This window comes from Toxorhynchites rutilus, chromosome 2, assembly GCF_029784135.1.
Source record: "Toxorhynchites rutilus septentrionalis strain SRP chromosome 2, ASM2978413v1, whole genome shotgun sequence".
NCBI classification, from domain to species: Eukaryota; Metazoa; Arthropoda; class Insecta; order Diptera; family Culicidae; genus Toxorhynchites; species Toxorhynchites rutilus.
The window spans coordinates 256,365,585-256,380,032 of record NC_073745.1 but is presented as its reverse complement, the minus strand read 5'-3'; the positions used below and the strand labels follow the sequence as shown (position 1 = coordinate 256,380,032).

General features: G+C 40.5%; 1 protein-coding gene across 1 annotated transcript in view; it reads right to left on the bottom strand.

Annotated features, from left to right (window-relative positions):
- Positions 1-7,772: 7,772 nt before the first annotated feature.
- Positions 7,773-14,448, bottom strand: part of LOC129770128 (uncharacterized) — a 34,063-nt gene continuing 27,387 nt past the window's right edge. The window contains exon 4 of the mRNA XM_055772773.1: positions 7,773-8,443. Coding sequence (XP_055628748.1) covers positions 8,081-8,443 — 363 coding nt within the window. The 3' untranslated portion in view covers positions 7,773-8,080. The remainder of the gene's footprint in view (positions 8,444-14,448) is intronic.

Genomic DNA, 14,448 nt, shown 5'->3' with positions numbered 1-14,448 from the left:
AAGGACACAACTTTTCGAAAAAAAAGAACACTCGTTGCAATAATAATTTCGCTATAAGTTTATCTATTACATTAAGACATATGAATACATACAAATGCATATATGAAGATGAAAAATAATATTTCAAGCGCAGCTTGCATTGCGAGCAAAAGAAGCCCGCACTCTCACAAATGTATTTCGATTGGAAAAATATTGTGCGAAAAATCGAATGAAATACAATTGAACATATTATCGTTCGGTGATATGAGTTGAAAGTAAGCCACACGCACACACATACACAATAGATACTTGACAGTGCACAGAGTTCAGTGTGTGCGTGTGCTGGGAATAACTTCGAATACACTTCAATTAGGAGTTAAGCATAAGCATAACATTGTTATAAAAAATCACGATCCGGAAAGAAGAATGCACACAAAATTGTGCTAACAATTAAGCGACAACAGTTGGCAAGCTTTTAGATATGGATCAATTCTAATAGTAGAAGTTATAAATTATTTTAAATGCAGAGACTAGAGATTAACATTTCGAAATGTAAATCACAAGGAAAACTTTAAAATAGGATGGTAAAAATATTAAATTAAACAGATTAAACATATGGCATAATAAATAATGATATGATGAGACGGTTCAGTTGAGTGAGTCACGAACACTACCAATGAGCCAATATTTCTAACACATACACACAAGTGATGCGTGAAAAACGTAACAAAAATGATAAAATGTACATTTTATTGACAGAATGTCGTTTTGTTTAAATTGTGAAAGCTATATTATTAAATAAAAGTGTTTTTATAAAAAAAATATATTTGTTTCAATTAAAAAAAAAATTGGAAAATTGATCATCGCCTTCAAAACTATTAATTATTGAACTAGTAACAACAACCCAAAAATATACAATAAGCAGTAACTAGTCACATCAAGAGAAACTCAAAAATTTAAGCGGGAAATGTGTGTGTGGAAATGTGTGGAAATGGAATCCTATCCTACAACTTACCTACTCAGGGCGTCGTGCACGAATTACGTAACACTAAAAATCCGGATTTTGGACCCGCTCCCCCCTACGTAATGCAATTTTCTAACTCTAATACACAATAAGTAACGCAACCTCGATCTCCTCTTCCCCCCTCCTTTAAGAGGGTTTAAACTTTTCAGTTCATTCGCCTCTAACATTTCACTCATCCGAAATGAGTAGCTAACTCACCGCCACTTTCGCTACTGGATCTCTGTTAATATCGGCGTCTGTTGGCAACGATGATGGAGCTCGTCATTCGAGATCCAGTTGTCTGACCGCCAGGCCCAAATTATATCCCTCAGGCATCGGTTCACGAAGACCTGAAGCTTCCACGCGTTCTCTGCTGATACGTGTTTGCAGAGATTATCGGTTGATGTGGTCGGAAGCTTTCTCGAAATGGATGAACTCGCGGGCGCTCAAAGTGTTCGAACCAGCATTCCATTGGGGTCGGTTATCAACTAACTAGTCGCGTCTTTTACATGCGTCTTGGTATTCATTGTTGCTCCGTTCAGGCGTCGTGATACATCGTAGAGGAGGCGAAAGTTACCGGTTACAGCGGCTCTCTCCCTTTCGTTAGCAAGTGAGTCAGCCCACGCTCGCTTGTCCCGTCGTCGCGAGCGCTTTACTTCCAGGTCGAGCGTACGATACAGACGACGGGCTGTATCTTTTCCGCTCCTGATTCTTTGTCGCTCTATCGCCACTTTGGCATCCTTTTGATCATCTATCTTCTTTCAGGTATCCTCCGAGATCCATTCTTTCCTCCGGTTGCGCAGTTTACCCAAGCTGTACTCACTGGTATCGACGAAGGCGTTCTTTACGGCGGTCCACTAGTAACGGGTTATGCACCAGTGGCCGAGTGGTTAGCGTCTCACATTATCATGCCGGGTGTTCGGGTTCGATTCCCGTTCTGGCCGGGGGATTTTCGTCAAAGAAATCTCCTTCGACTTGCACTGTGGTCACGCGTATTCTAGAACTTGCCCCTCGGAATACATTCTGCTCGTGCCGAAATCATTTTGAGCATCCCGAGCGAACGCGATCCACAATAGCCAAGTGATATTGTGTACTTTTCCAATGCAAATCTCCATTTAAGTGCAATGCTGCGGATTCCAATTTTCTAGCTGCTATGAACAGAACTGTATCGTCCGCAAATAAATTTATATCGCAAAAACGTAAGGCTCGTTTCATGTCATGTATGTACATTATGAATAAAATAGGCCCCAACACGCTTCCTTGTGGAACACCGAACGTACTAGCTATTGGTTCAGAAACAGAATTAGCAAAAACAGTTCTCTGTATTCGATTACTCAAATAACTTTCAAACCATTTGAATGCCGAACCCTCTAAACCAAAGCGCCGCAGAGTCTGTAACAACAAGGGCCTGGAAATAGTTTCAAACGCGCGTTTCAAATCCAAAAACACTGCAATGACCGCTTCTTTGTTCTCGACATATTCCTTCCACTTAGCTAACACCAAATTCAAGGCGGTTTCACAGGAATGTGATTCCCGATATCCCGATTGCTCTGGTGCTAGTAATGAGTTATTATTCAAATAGTTCACCAGCTGGCCTTTAACGACTAATTCTAGCAGTTTTTCTATAGTGTGCAACATATTGATAGGACGAAACTCTTCGGATTTAATCGTCCCAGCAATTTTGACGTAGGACTACGTCTAACCGGAAGATATAGGGGGTTAAATGGAAATCTAGGCACTGAACAAGTAGGAAAAAATGCAAGATTTGGAACGCTTATAACTCGAGCATTTCTCAATAGATCGCAAAGGTTTTTGCATCAATTGATAGGAAATATATCTACGCATCTATCATAACGAATAACATTTCATTTTTCATGAGATAAATAATTGAATAGCTGTGAAATATCAAGCATTGTCAAAATGCCCTATGTGCCCATTTTTGATTGGTCCATTTTGTGCTCCTCAAATCGTACCGACCAAAACGGGCAACCAGAGCAGCAGCGAAATAGAATGAAGCACGATTAGAAAGGAAAAAGAAAAAAAATGAGGGAAACATTGGTCGCAGTCTCACACATGCGTAATTCTCGAGCCAGCCAGTCAGCTTAAATATCCCCGCTCCGCTGCCATAACGATCAGCATTCTTTGTGTGGACACCGACTGGACAACATCGTTGCTGGCCGAGCTGGACGGCGAGGGATCGAGTGCCTTTCTCAAGGCAAGAGGGTGGAGGTGGTAGCGCTGGAGTAGAGTAGAGTAGAGTTTTCAAAGGGCCTTTCTCAAGGCTAGAGACGAATGAACTGCAAAAGTTTAAAGTCTCTATAATACAATACCTTCCTTCCTTCCGTAACGATCATTCTCATTCAAACCGTACACCACATCGGTTCGCATCACAACACATCAACAAACCAACCCAAGCAGCCATGTCTGGACATGGTAAAGGAGGAAAAGTGAAGGGAAAGGCAAAATCCCGCTCGAACCGTGTTGATCTGGAGTTCCCCGCAAGGGTAGCTAGGTCGAGCGCGTTAGTACTAGTGCACCAGTCCACCTAGCCGGCGTTATATAATTTCGGCCGCCGAAGTATTCGACTTAGCTGGCAAAGCTGCTGGCGACGATAAGAAAACCCGCATTCGGAACAGAACACATTCGGTTCGGTGGACATCAAGACAACAGGCAGTTGCAGCGAGTGGCGAGTGGCAAACGCAATCGCAAAATGGCATCAGGTAGCAGAAGAAAAAAGTTTTTTCTTTATACAAACTGCTTTGGTGGCAAATCCAGAACAAGGTGGCATCGAGGGCGTTCAAAATGGTTTTTTTCAAAACCACGAGTACTAAGTTTTCTAAATTGGCACCATTCCATAAAACACGGCGCTTATCAGGGCCATTAAACCTTCCATAAAAGAGTTTAGGAAATACAGTTCAATGCTTTCTAGAACATTATCCAAAATAATAATAAAACACAAATTGATTTTTTCATAATTTGTTTGCCAGGATCTGATGAGTATGTGAATTTGGCAGTTGTTCTGAGCTTATTGATAGTTGGGGACTTTCCTGATTATTCAATTTTCACCAATTCTTAAATTGTTTCCAGATTGAACGTACAGTAATTTACAATTAGTTCGACATTTAGCTAATTGGACGGACATGTAATGCGACTTATTTAGTTGGACATTTTTGTAAACATAGAGATCCAAATTATGACCCCACATTGAAAGTCGACACTGTACCACTGTCATCGCAAATGTTCAATTACAGGTTAAAATCGCCTCCAATGCGACACTGAGTGGCGCTTCGGCACGTCGCATTGAATGTAATTTACTGTACAACATGTCACAAAGCTGGATGGGAAGAAATTTTCCGACTGTGAAAGCTGTGGCGAGTGGCAACAAATCGCTAAACAGGAAGGTTTAGCCGAACAATAAACTCTTTAGATTGAAGATAATTTTGTGATCCTGAAAAGGACCCTTTTTAGCCTGCATGTGAATCCAACGAGCGAACAAATCGTAATGAATGTATTTTTTTGCCATCGCTCCCTTTTAACGCTCATTCGTTCGTCTCGTTGGACTCGCCCCTCTGGCCGAGTCTGCCGATTTGTCTCTATCCTGTGAGTGTGTACCGCTAGAGTATAAAACACGCGGACCCCAAAAAAATATCTTATTTTCTTTCAAACCGTAAACCCGTGTGGTTGTACGGCATCGGCATCGTGGACGTAACAAAGGAGGACAAGTTAAGGGAAAGGTAAAGTCTCACTCGAACCGTGTAGGTCTCCAGTTCCCTGTTGGTCGCATTCACTGATTGCTCCGCAAGGGTAACTATGCCGAACGGATTGGTGCCGGAGCACAAGTATACCTAACAGCGATTATAGAGCTTCGGCCGTCGGAGTGCTCGAGTTGGCTTGCAAAGCTGCTCACGACAATCAGAAAACCCGCATCAAGAACAGAGCAGCTTCGGTTCGGCGCTCATCAAGGCAACAATTAGTTTCAGTGAGTGGCAAAGTGTTTCTCCGGCACGTCGCATTAAATGTAATTTACTGAACAACATGTCACAAGCTGGATGGGAAGAAATTTTCCAACTGTGAAAGCTGTGGCGAGTGGCAAACACAATAGCTAAACAGGAAGGTTTAATCGAACAAGATGGGAATATCGAGTGATAACAAAAACACAACACCAAATATTCATAAAGAGTAAACAGTAAACTAATCCATTTTTCAGGTAGATAGGTAGGTATTCACGTAGGAGAAGAAAATAAAACAATATATTTAAAATATATATTTAACAAAAGCTGTCCCCTTTGTATAGTCCTACGTCACTCCGGTTATGTCCCCGACATTACCCACCCGTCTTTTTTGTATTGGAACCACTAACGATTCTTCCAAACTTTGGGCACGTGCCTAGTTCTTAATGAATCATTTATCAGGTCCAGCAGGGAATGTCCAATAACATGAAGCCAATCTTGAACAATTTTTGCATTGACGTCATCAATACCAGCCGACTTTTCTAGTGCAAAACAAATTCTTTTAAGGTCCGCAAAAGTTATTGGGTGAAAACAATCCAGTTTACATCCACTGGCCGTCGGCTGTACTATTTCGTCAGGTTCACATACCAAATCGATACTTTCATTAATAAGTGAAACACTGTCAACGAAATATGAATTGAACTTATTGGCTATTAGGTTTTCTGATGTTATAACTGAATTCTCGAAAGTTATGGATCGCGGGCAACTGTTTTTAGATTTCATCAACCTTTTTAAAATTTTCCACAACTGTTTGCTATTATTTTTGTTCTGATCGATCTTTCTCTGGATATGATCTGTTCTGGTTTTTTTCAACGATCTCGAATAATTATTGCGAGCAACTGTATAATAACGCCAATCGATAGCACTATTAGTTCTACGAAACTTTTTGTAACATCTATCCCTCGTACGTTTCATTCGCACTAAGTCAAGACAATACCAAAAGCTCGTGTTTTCAGTCTCGACCAACTTAAGTTTGACTAGTTTTTTAGTACATGTTCGCAGAGAATCTGTAAGAAAAGATGCCCTGGTTTCTAAATCACCCGATACCGGATAAGAATCCAAGCTTCTAGTTACAAGAGCACACAGAACCTCCTTCGAATAATTCTTCCAGCACTTTGTCAAAACTCTATCATTTGTTTCACAGTTAGTATCATGGAAATTAATAAATATAGTTTCATGATCGGTTATTTTCAGTTCATCAACGGTAAATGATTGAACCGTGTCGAAATTTGTATAAACATGATCAATCAGTGTTTTGCTGTACTGGGTAATTCGTGTAGCTTCAAAAACCGTTTGTTTTAATCCGAAATAATTCATCAGGCATTTCAATTGAGAAGAGTTTAAGTCATCAAACAAAATAATATTGAAATCACCAGCGATAATATTAATTTCACTGAAATTTAAAAAATGCTCTAACTGTAGGGTTTGCACGAGATTCAATAATAACTACTCAATCAATTTTCACTGGTTCATTCACTCTCCCTATTTTCCACCTCCACGCTCAACGTCGCGTGTTTCTATTCTGTCTATCTCTCTCGCCGTGCTGCCATTCCGTCCAGTGCTGTCACTATGATAGAGCTGTGCTATTTCATTTATTTCGTCAAGAGGCATGACTCCACACTAACCAGTTATCTAAAAGTTCAATAAAACGCTGGTCACTAGAACTGGGAGAGTGGTATAATAGTCCGTAATTTCCAATCTGAATCTCTCGATAACTATACCCAAAAACCAATTGTTATCAATCGCTTCGTTGAACCGAATGTTGAAACATATTGATTCCTGGACATACATAGCAACCCCTCCAGTATGTTTGGAGTGCGACAAGCAAAAAACAGCTCTATAACCCAAAATATAGTATTGGTCGTAAGCTTCCGCATCTACTATATGAGTTTCTGTGAGAAATACCAACGATGGACGTTCGTTATCTACAATTAGTTTCAATTCAGTGAAGTGTGTAGGCAACCCAGCAATATTGAAATACAGAATATTAGAGTTTTTACTTCGAGCACTTGTCTTTGTTTGCTATTGTTCGTACCGAATGATAGATTTCCTCTTTTCTATAATGTTTCTATAAACTGACAACGAAACAACGAAACCATCTCGTCATACAACGTTCTAGAATCCTTTTCGGTAACCTTTATTTAATTGTAAATATGTTATTACAAGTTACTCACAAATACTAGAATAGGCAATCAATTTTTGAAAAAAAAATATAAAAATTGCGCGTCAATATATTTTTATGAGATGAGATATGAACCTGGTGATTTCCTTTTTGTTTCTACTAATGTAATCTCTTGAATTAAATGAGTAAATCAGAGTATTCAAGTTCCAAGAAATTTCAGAACGCAAACGCCAAATTCACTTGCCAATTACCATCCTATACGAACTTATGCGCGCTTATCTATTTGTTTAGTTTTTTTAAAGTACAACAATAATACTTTCTACTAAAAATCAAGTTGTATCACGTAACACAACTTAAACTGTATCTTGAAAGTTTCAAACAAGAACTTGTGTTAATTAATGGGGGTCAATTTTTAGACCTTGTCGACATCAATCTTCGTTCATGTCGACCCCTGAGAAACCACTTTGAGAAACCCTGTTCTAGACCAAAGAGGATGACGGAGAAGGTGAGTGAATTCAAGTTTCTCTTCGCTACACAGAACATATGGACATCATTGGTCAAATGATCAGCGAGCAAAAATATGGATTCATCGGTTCGAAAAAGAATGGTAATAAATATCGATTTTTCGGTCATCATACTAAGAAGCATCAAGATACACTATTGTTTTGTATCCTTTTATTCAATAAATACGAAAAACACTACAACTATAATCATTACCGATCAACATTTTAAGAACTATTACGTCTGATTTCCACCTAACCTGGCAGCAAAAACTGTGTTTCATATTTGAATCGATAGTCCAAATCTTAGTCTAAACATTCTAGATCTAACATAACTTAAAGGTGTTTGTATTTTCCAAACCAGCAGGTTGAAACAAAAATAAACAACACAGAATATTGAACGGATGAAGATGATTTGGGAGTTTATAAAATAACATTATATTTGGGATTACAAGCTACGATCCTCTTAGATGCGCAGCCCGGGATTGGTGTACTTGACGTACTTCAGCAGAGCGTCGTTCTCTTCGCACACCCATGGTTTCACATGATGACACGCAACGTCGTGCCAGTGGACTCCATCGTTGTAGAAATTGTTCAAGATAGCCAAACAATTTTCGGGAGCTCCACCCTGCAATAGCTCACGGTTATCGGGTTGAGGTTTGCCAATGCCTCCATTTTCGGACCAATCATTCTGGTTACGAACTGTCGATGGAGCCAACTTTTGCAACTCCGCTGTCCAGAACCATCCGTTCACTGAGACTGGCTGCAGGTCAGGGCGATCACATCCCTTGAAGTCGCACAAACGTCCGCTGGTCCATATGTATTTTTGCTGGAAAGAAAAAAAAATGCATGGTTTCATCAAAATGAATAATTTTAAACCCTCCACAACGCGGAACTTTATGTAATAAGTTACAAGGAAAGAAATTCACAACCGAAAAGGAACGTGTTGAATTGAAATGCATCGCTTGCAAATCAAAAGTAATTTATTATCCCAATCTATCAGAAAGAGAAAGCCAAGGACTTGTTACTCTCGGACGGAAACAATGGGACCACACCTTACGCGCTTACTACCGGTTAAAAAATGTTGTTATCCAACATATGCAAGTCACGCAGCATTTGGTGTCCCAAATGACATCATGAAGTGGACAATAACTGTGTCGGACTAATGGAGGCAGGTAGTGTCTGCCCCCACGAACGTGTAATCGCACGTAGCTACTTGTATTTCCAGATTCGATCGAACCCGTGATTATTGCCCCGAGTGGGAGGCATTGTAGACAGGTGAAGAATTGGTACGTGAAATCACATATGTAACACAATTGTCTGCTTCAGATGGAAAGATGTGAATCAGGTGTTCAAAGCGGTCCAATTTGAGTTTCTTACCGTTTTATGTTCCATACCATTTTTATGGTTCACATCCTGTTGTTACTTATTAAATTCAATGTTAGTGTGGAGATAATGTCTCTGAATCCATCTAAAATGACTTGTAAAAATTGACAAGGAAAAAATGAACCTGTTTACAGTCACCAGTGAAAGTGTTCGAGTTACTTTTAAGGAAAAATTCCCAGCACAAACATGTATCGAAATCAAAGTTCCCACGAGTTGTGATTAGCTATGCCACCACTAATCCCTTAAGCACGATCATTTTGACGTATACTTCATTACCTAACTAAAATATTGGGAAATATTTTCGTTTCGCTTTACATAAGCTAAACATACGATGGTTGGCTAAAACTATTACACACATTCTAGGAAAGGGGAAACAGAGTTGTCAAGTTCGGACAAAAAGTACAATTCTTAACCTTCATAATCAGGTATTATTTTTCAATTTAGTCACCATGAGGGCTGATATAGTTCTCCGATGTGAAACATGATTTTATACTGAAGAATTGTTTTTGGCTTTCGTTGAATCCTGGACTAATAACTGTGTCTCTTGAGTAACATATTAGGCTGTCAAAAAAGTCCTGCGGTATTTCCGCGAGGTGTCGTTGTAAGCGCGTAGTTCTAGTTGTATTCATTGTATCGAGTCATACTATAGATTGTTGGAAAGGTATTTTTGCGCGCTATAATATAGTCCATGTCAGTTTTTTGTTTGGTTAAGTCGTTCGTGAGTTATAGTGTCGCAAATATGGAGCAAAATAAAGAGAAAATCCGACATATTTTACAGTACTACTATGACAAAGGCAAAAATGCATCTCAAGCTGCCAATAAAATTTGTGCAGTTTATGGACCCGATACAGTTTCCATTTCCACCGCACAACGATGGTTCGCTCCGGAAGGCCTGTCGTCGAAAATTGCGACAAAATCGCTGAATTAGCCGAGAAAGACCGGCATAGTAGCAGCCGTAGCATCGGTCAAGAGCTGGGGATAAGTCATCAAACCGTTTCTAACCATTTGAAGAAGCTTGGATTCACAAAGAAGCTCGATGTATGGGTGCCACACACATTGACGCAAAAAACATCTTTGACCGTATCGACGCATGTGAATCGCTGCTGAATCGCAACAAAATCGACCCGTTTCCGAAGCGGATGGTGACTGGCGATGAAAAGTGGGTCACTTACGACAACGTGAAGCGCAAACGATCGTGGTCGAAGCCCGCTGAAGCGGCTCAGACGGTGGCCAAGCCCTCATTAACGGCCAGGAAGGCTCTGCTGTGTGTTTGGTGGGATTGTCAAGGAATAATCTATTATGAGCTGCTTCCCTATGGCCAAACGCTCAATTCGGACCTGTACTGCCAACAACTGGACCGCTTGAAGGTAACACTCATGAAGAAGAGGCCATCTTTGATAAACAGAGGCCGCATTGTCTTCCATCAGGACAACGCCAGGCCACACACTTCTTTGGTGACGCGCCAGAAGCTCCGGGAGCTCGGATGGGAGGTTCTTTTGCATCCGCCGTATAGTCCGAACCTTGCACCAAGTGACTACCACCTGTTGAGTTTTTTGCCAATAAGGAAGCGAGCTTCTATAACAGGGGTATTATGAAGTTGGCATCTCGTTGGGAACAAGTCATCGAACAAAACGGCGCATATTTGACTTAAAACAGATGATTGTAACTAATTTTATGAACAAATGAAAATTAAAAAAAAAATACCACAGGACTTTTTCGACTGCCTAATACATAAAATCCTAAGGAGAAATAGCAATAAGGAAGGGGTGGAATTGGTTCAAGCTTCAGTTTTTCCATTGACGATGCTGATGGGGTTGTCTTTGTCATGTTGCAAGATCATCGGTGCAATGTTGCCTCGAACACGACAGTCTCATCACAAGATTCGTAGAGTCTATACCTACCAACAATTTATCGTTGCCCCTCGTTCCAAAAATTGGCCACGGAAATATGGTGTATCCCAAAAAAGAGTTGTAGACGTTTGTGTTTTGAACATTCACTCAAGAGGAGAAGACACATATTGATATTCAGTCCTTTTTTTCTGTTGAGGGTTGTAATGATGAACCAATGATCCGTTCCCTGTCATAATATTCAAAAGAAAATCGCCTGCTTCCTCACAGTTACGCTTCAGAAGCTGCTCACATCATTCCAAACGATGTTGTTTGTTCTCGTCTGTGGAGAACCCAGATATCCGTCGTAAACCGACTTTGCGGTATCCCAATTGTTCAATAATGAGGTTCCTTGGATTTTTAAATATGGTTTGCGATACACTTGTCAAAGTTTCAGCCAAATTTTCGAATGAGGAGAAAATCTAAACACGAGAAAAGAGGTACCACACAATTGGAATTTATACCGTCGGCCACTTATACACGAGGTCTGTTCAAAAAGTATCGCGACTTTCGAATTTACGGGGGCTACGTATATTCGATTCTAGTTTTTTTTTTGTGGCATTATATTGGTACTCATGTCTCTCACTTATGCTGACACGTACGGCTATTTTGAATGAACAGTTAATTTTTGACAACTGCTTTTCTTACACGTGTTTTGGTTCATCTTCGATTTTTGAGTAGATTTGCATCCCCACCTTCCGGAATCAATCATAGTTTTTCAATTTATTCATATTAATTTGGTTCATTCCTCACCCCTAAAATCGTGTATCCGGAAGCACAGTGGTCTCATCGACCTTATTCGCCGCCGAACGCCAGTTAGATTTTTGCTGCTGCTCGTTTTCCATGGATTTATTTGTTTTTTTGAGATTCCGTTTAACCAAGGTCCAATACCGTTCGATAGGGTAGAGTTCCCGTGGCCGAGTGGTTAGCGTCACACCTAACATGCCGGGGGTTCGGGTTCGATTCCCGTTCTGGTCGGGAGAATTTTTCGTCAAAGGAACTTTCTCCGACTTGCACTGTGGTCCCGCGTATTCTAGAACTTGCCACTCAGAATGCATTCAAGGCGAGTTACTTTGGCATAGAAAACTCAACTAAGTACTAATAAAAATGACGCAAGTAATACTACATTGAGACGGCGAAGTTCCTTTAGGAACGTTAGTGCCATTTAAGAAGAAGAAGAAGAAGAAGAAGAGTAGAGTTCTGGGCAGCTGGGAGGGTGGTGGTCTTTGGGTACCACAACCAAGTTGTTTGCATCGTACCACTCGATTGCTTTTTCTCATGGCAGCTCGTCAAGTCCGGCCAGAACAGCACAGGTACATTATGTTGCTTTAGGAATGGTAGCAGTCGTTGTTTCCAGACAATGCTGGACGTAGATTTTTAAACTGATTTTAACCCGTTGTGATGAAAATGTCGCTTTTTAGACCACACGTGCATATGGTCTGCGAGACGAAGTATTTTTTCGGGAACTTCGATAGTTTGATGGTTTTGGACATTTCGGCCACCTTCCCTTTCCCTGATGCTGTATAAAACTCCTGTCCCGCTTGAAACTGCTTGAAATCCACCTTCACATATGTTTCGTCGTCCATGACGACACAATCGAACTTTGGGAGCAGATTCATATACAGCTTTCGGGACCGCTGCTTTGTTGACGAGTTTTGTTTGTAATCTCGGATCGCCTCCTTCACTCCTTAAACGTGGATAACCAGGTTCGTTTCTAGGCCCGCTGCACAGTAGTATGGGAGACACTGAGCTTGTCAGCGACGTGCCGGATGGAGAAGTTAGGATTCCGCTTATATTTCGCCGCCACCTTCTTTCACGTCGCTACCACGACTGGATTTCGATTGCCGCCGCTTCCAGGCTTTCTGGCGGTCGACAGGCGCTCCCCGAAGACTTTTAAAACGTTGATCACAGACGCAGATTTGGCCACATCCAGCAATTTGGCCAAGCTGGCGTGCGAGAACCACGAATTCTATTGCTGCGCGAATAAAATTTTGACACGCGTCTAACGCTTGATCTCTTGCTTGGACGAAATTTTGGAAACTGGAGAGCAAATGGTGAAAACTCATCACAGCAACCATTGTATATACACTCAACTAATAAAATGCAGCATTCCATATTTTCTTAATGCATTTTTAACAGAAATACACAAATTTGAAGTTGCGCGTTCCAATCATTAATAGAATATTTAGCCGGTCCCATTAGTTTTACTGATTTTCCTTCTCAGGTTGCCTAAAGGCGAAATTCCATCTATTCAACATGCTACAAGTCAATGGCTCTTGCTTATTGGAGAGTCTCTTTTGACGACATAATTGGTCTTGTCGAGCAATGTTGGCCTTATCCAATGGCCTGCGGATCGGTGCGGCGTATGAAGCTCAACATGTACGACAATATTGGAGCAACTACGTCATTTATTGACGATTATCATAACTCACCACAATACTGGAAGAACAGAATGTTAGATCATAAAAACAAAAAGTCACAGGAGGGTTGTGTCCGAGACACGACCGCATAGTTGACGTAGGATTCCGTTAGGCTATCTGTTGATTTCGGATATGTTTGAAGAATTACATCGTTAAACTCTTTGATTATCGGTACCGATTGGGTGGCCCTGAAAAGGGCAATTTTGTTTGGTTGTTGGGTATTGTTTGTTCACTCCACCAGTGTTTACCGAGTGATGATGACAGAAGTATGGTAAACAGTCGTTGGATGGTGCGTATCAGATAGAAGATGCCGAAGTGGAATGAGATATGATGAAAACCGCCCTTTGTGAGCCTAGACGAGATGACTCCTGTGTTATGTATGGATGAAATAAAGAAAAAAACTCACCAGTGTAATAGAAGATACCGAACACAATTATCACTTTTTCTCATCAGTAAATATGTTTCTTTTATATAGAGAAAACATATTTGAAATGGAAAAGGTAGTTTTGTTTTAAAATTTTTACTTTCTGAGTGTTTATGCAACCCAATGCGAATTACTATATGTAGAGCATATGGGAAATCACTTTTTCGAATATTTCTTCACTTTTCCAATTTTTTTCTCGACGCATGAATTTTCCTTGGGTGAAAATGAACATAACAAAACAGCCAGCTCAAACCGAACGACTCGTTCTCGAGCAGGAACACACCTTGATTTTTATTTATGAAAATTGAAATAATTCGTTTCATATATCAAGTCATTTTCAACACAACTGCTACCATATACAATTTTAAAATTACACTTGTGCTAGTTACACAATACATAATCGGTGATTGATATGAAATTTGCTAGAATTAATCGTAACACTCATCCTACTAGCAATATAAAAATGCCCCCGACTATATCTGCAATGCCGATTTCCCTCGGGCACCTTGACTTTGATGCCTCTGTTAGGGAACATATTTCGGTGGGAACAAAAGCTCCTCGTACTTTGATGTATTTGCAATGTCGAGTTCCCCCAGGCAGCTTGGTTTTGATGTCTCTGTTAGGGAATACATTTCGGTAGGAACAAAAGTTCCTTCTACTTTCATGTGTTTGCAATGCCGGTATCCCCCAGGCAGCTTGGTTTTGATGTCTCTGTTAG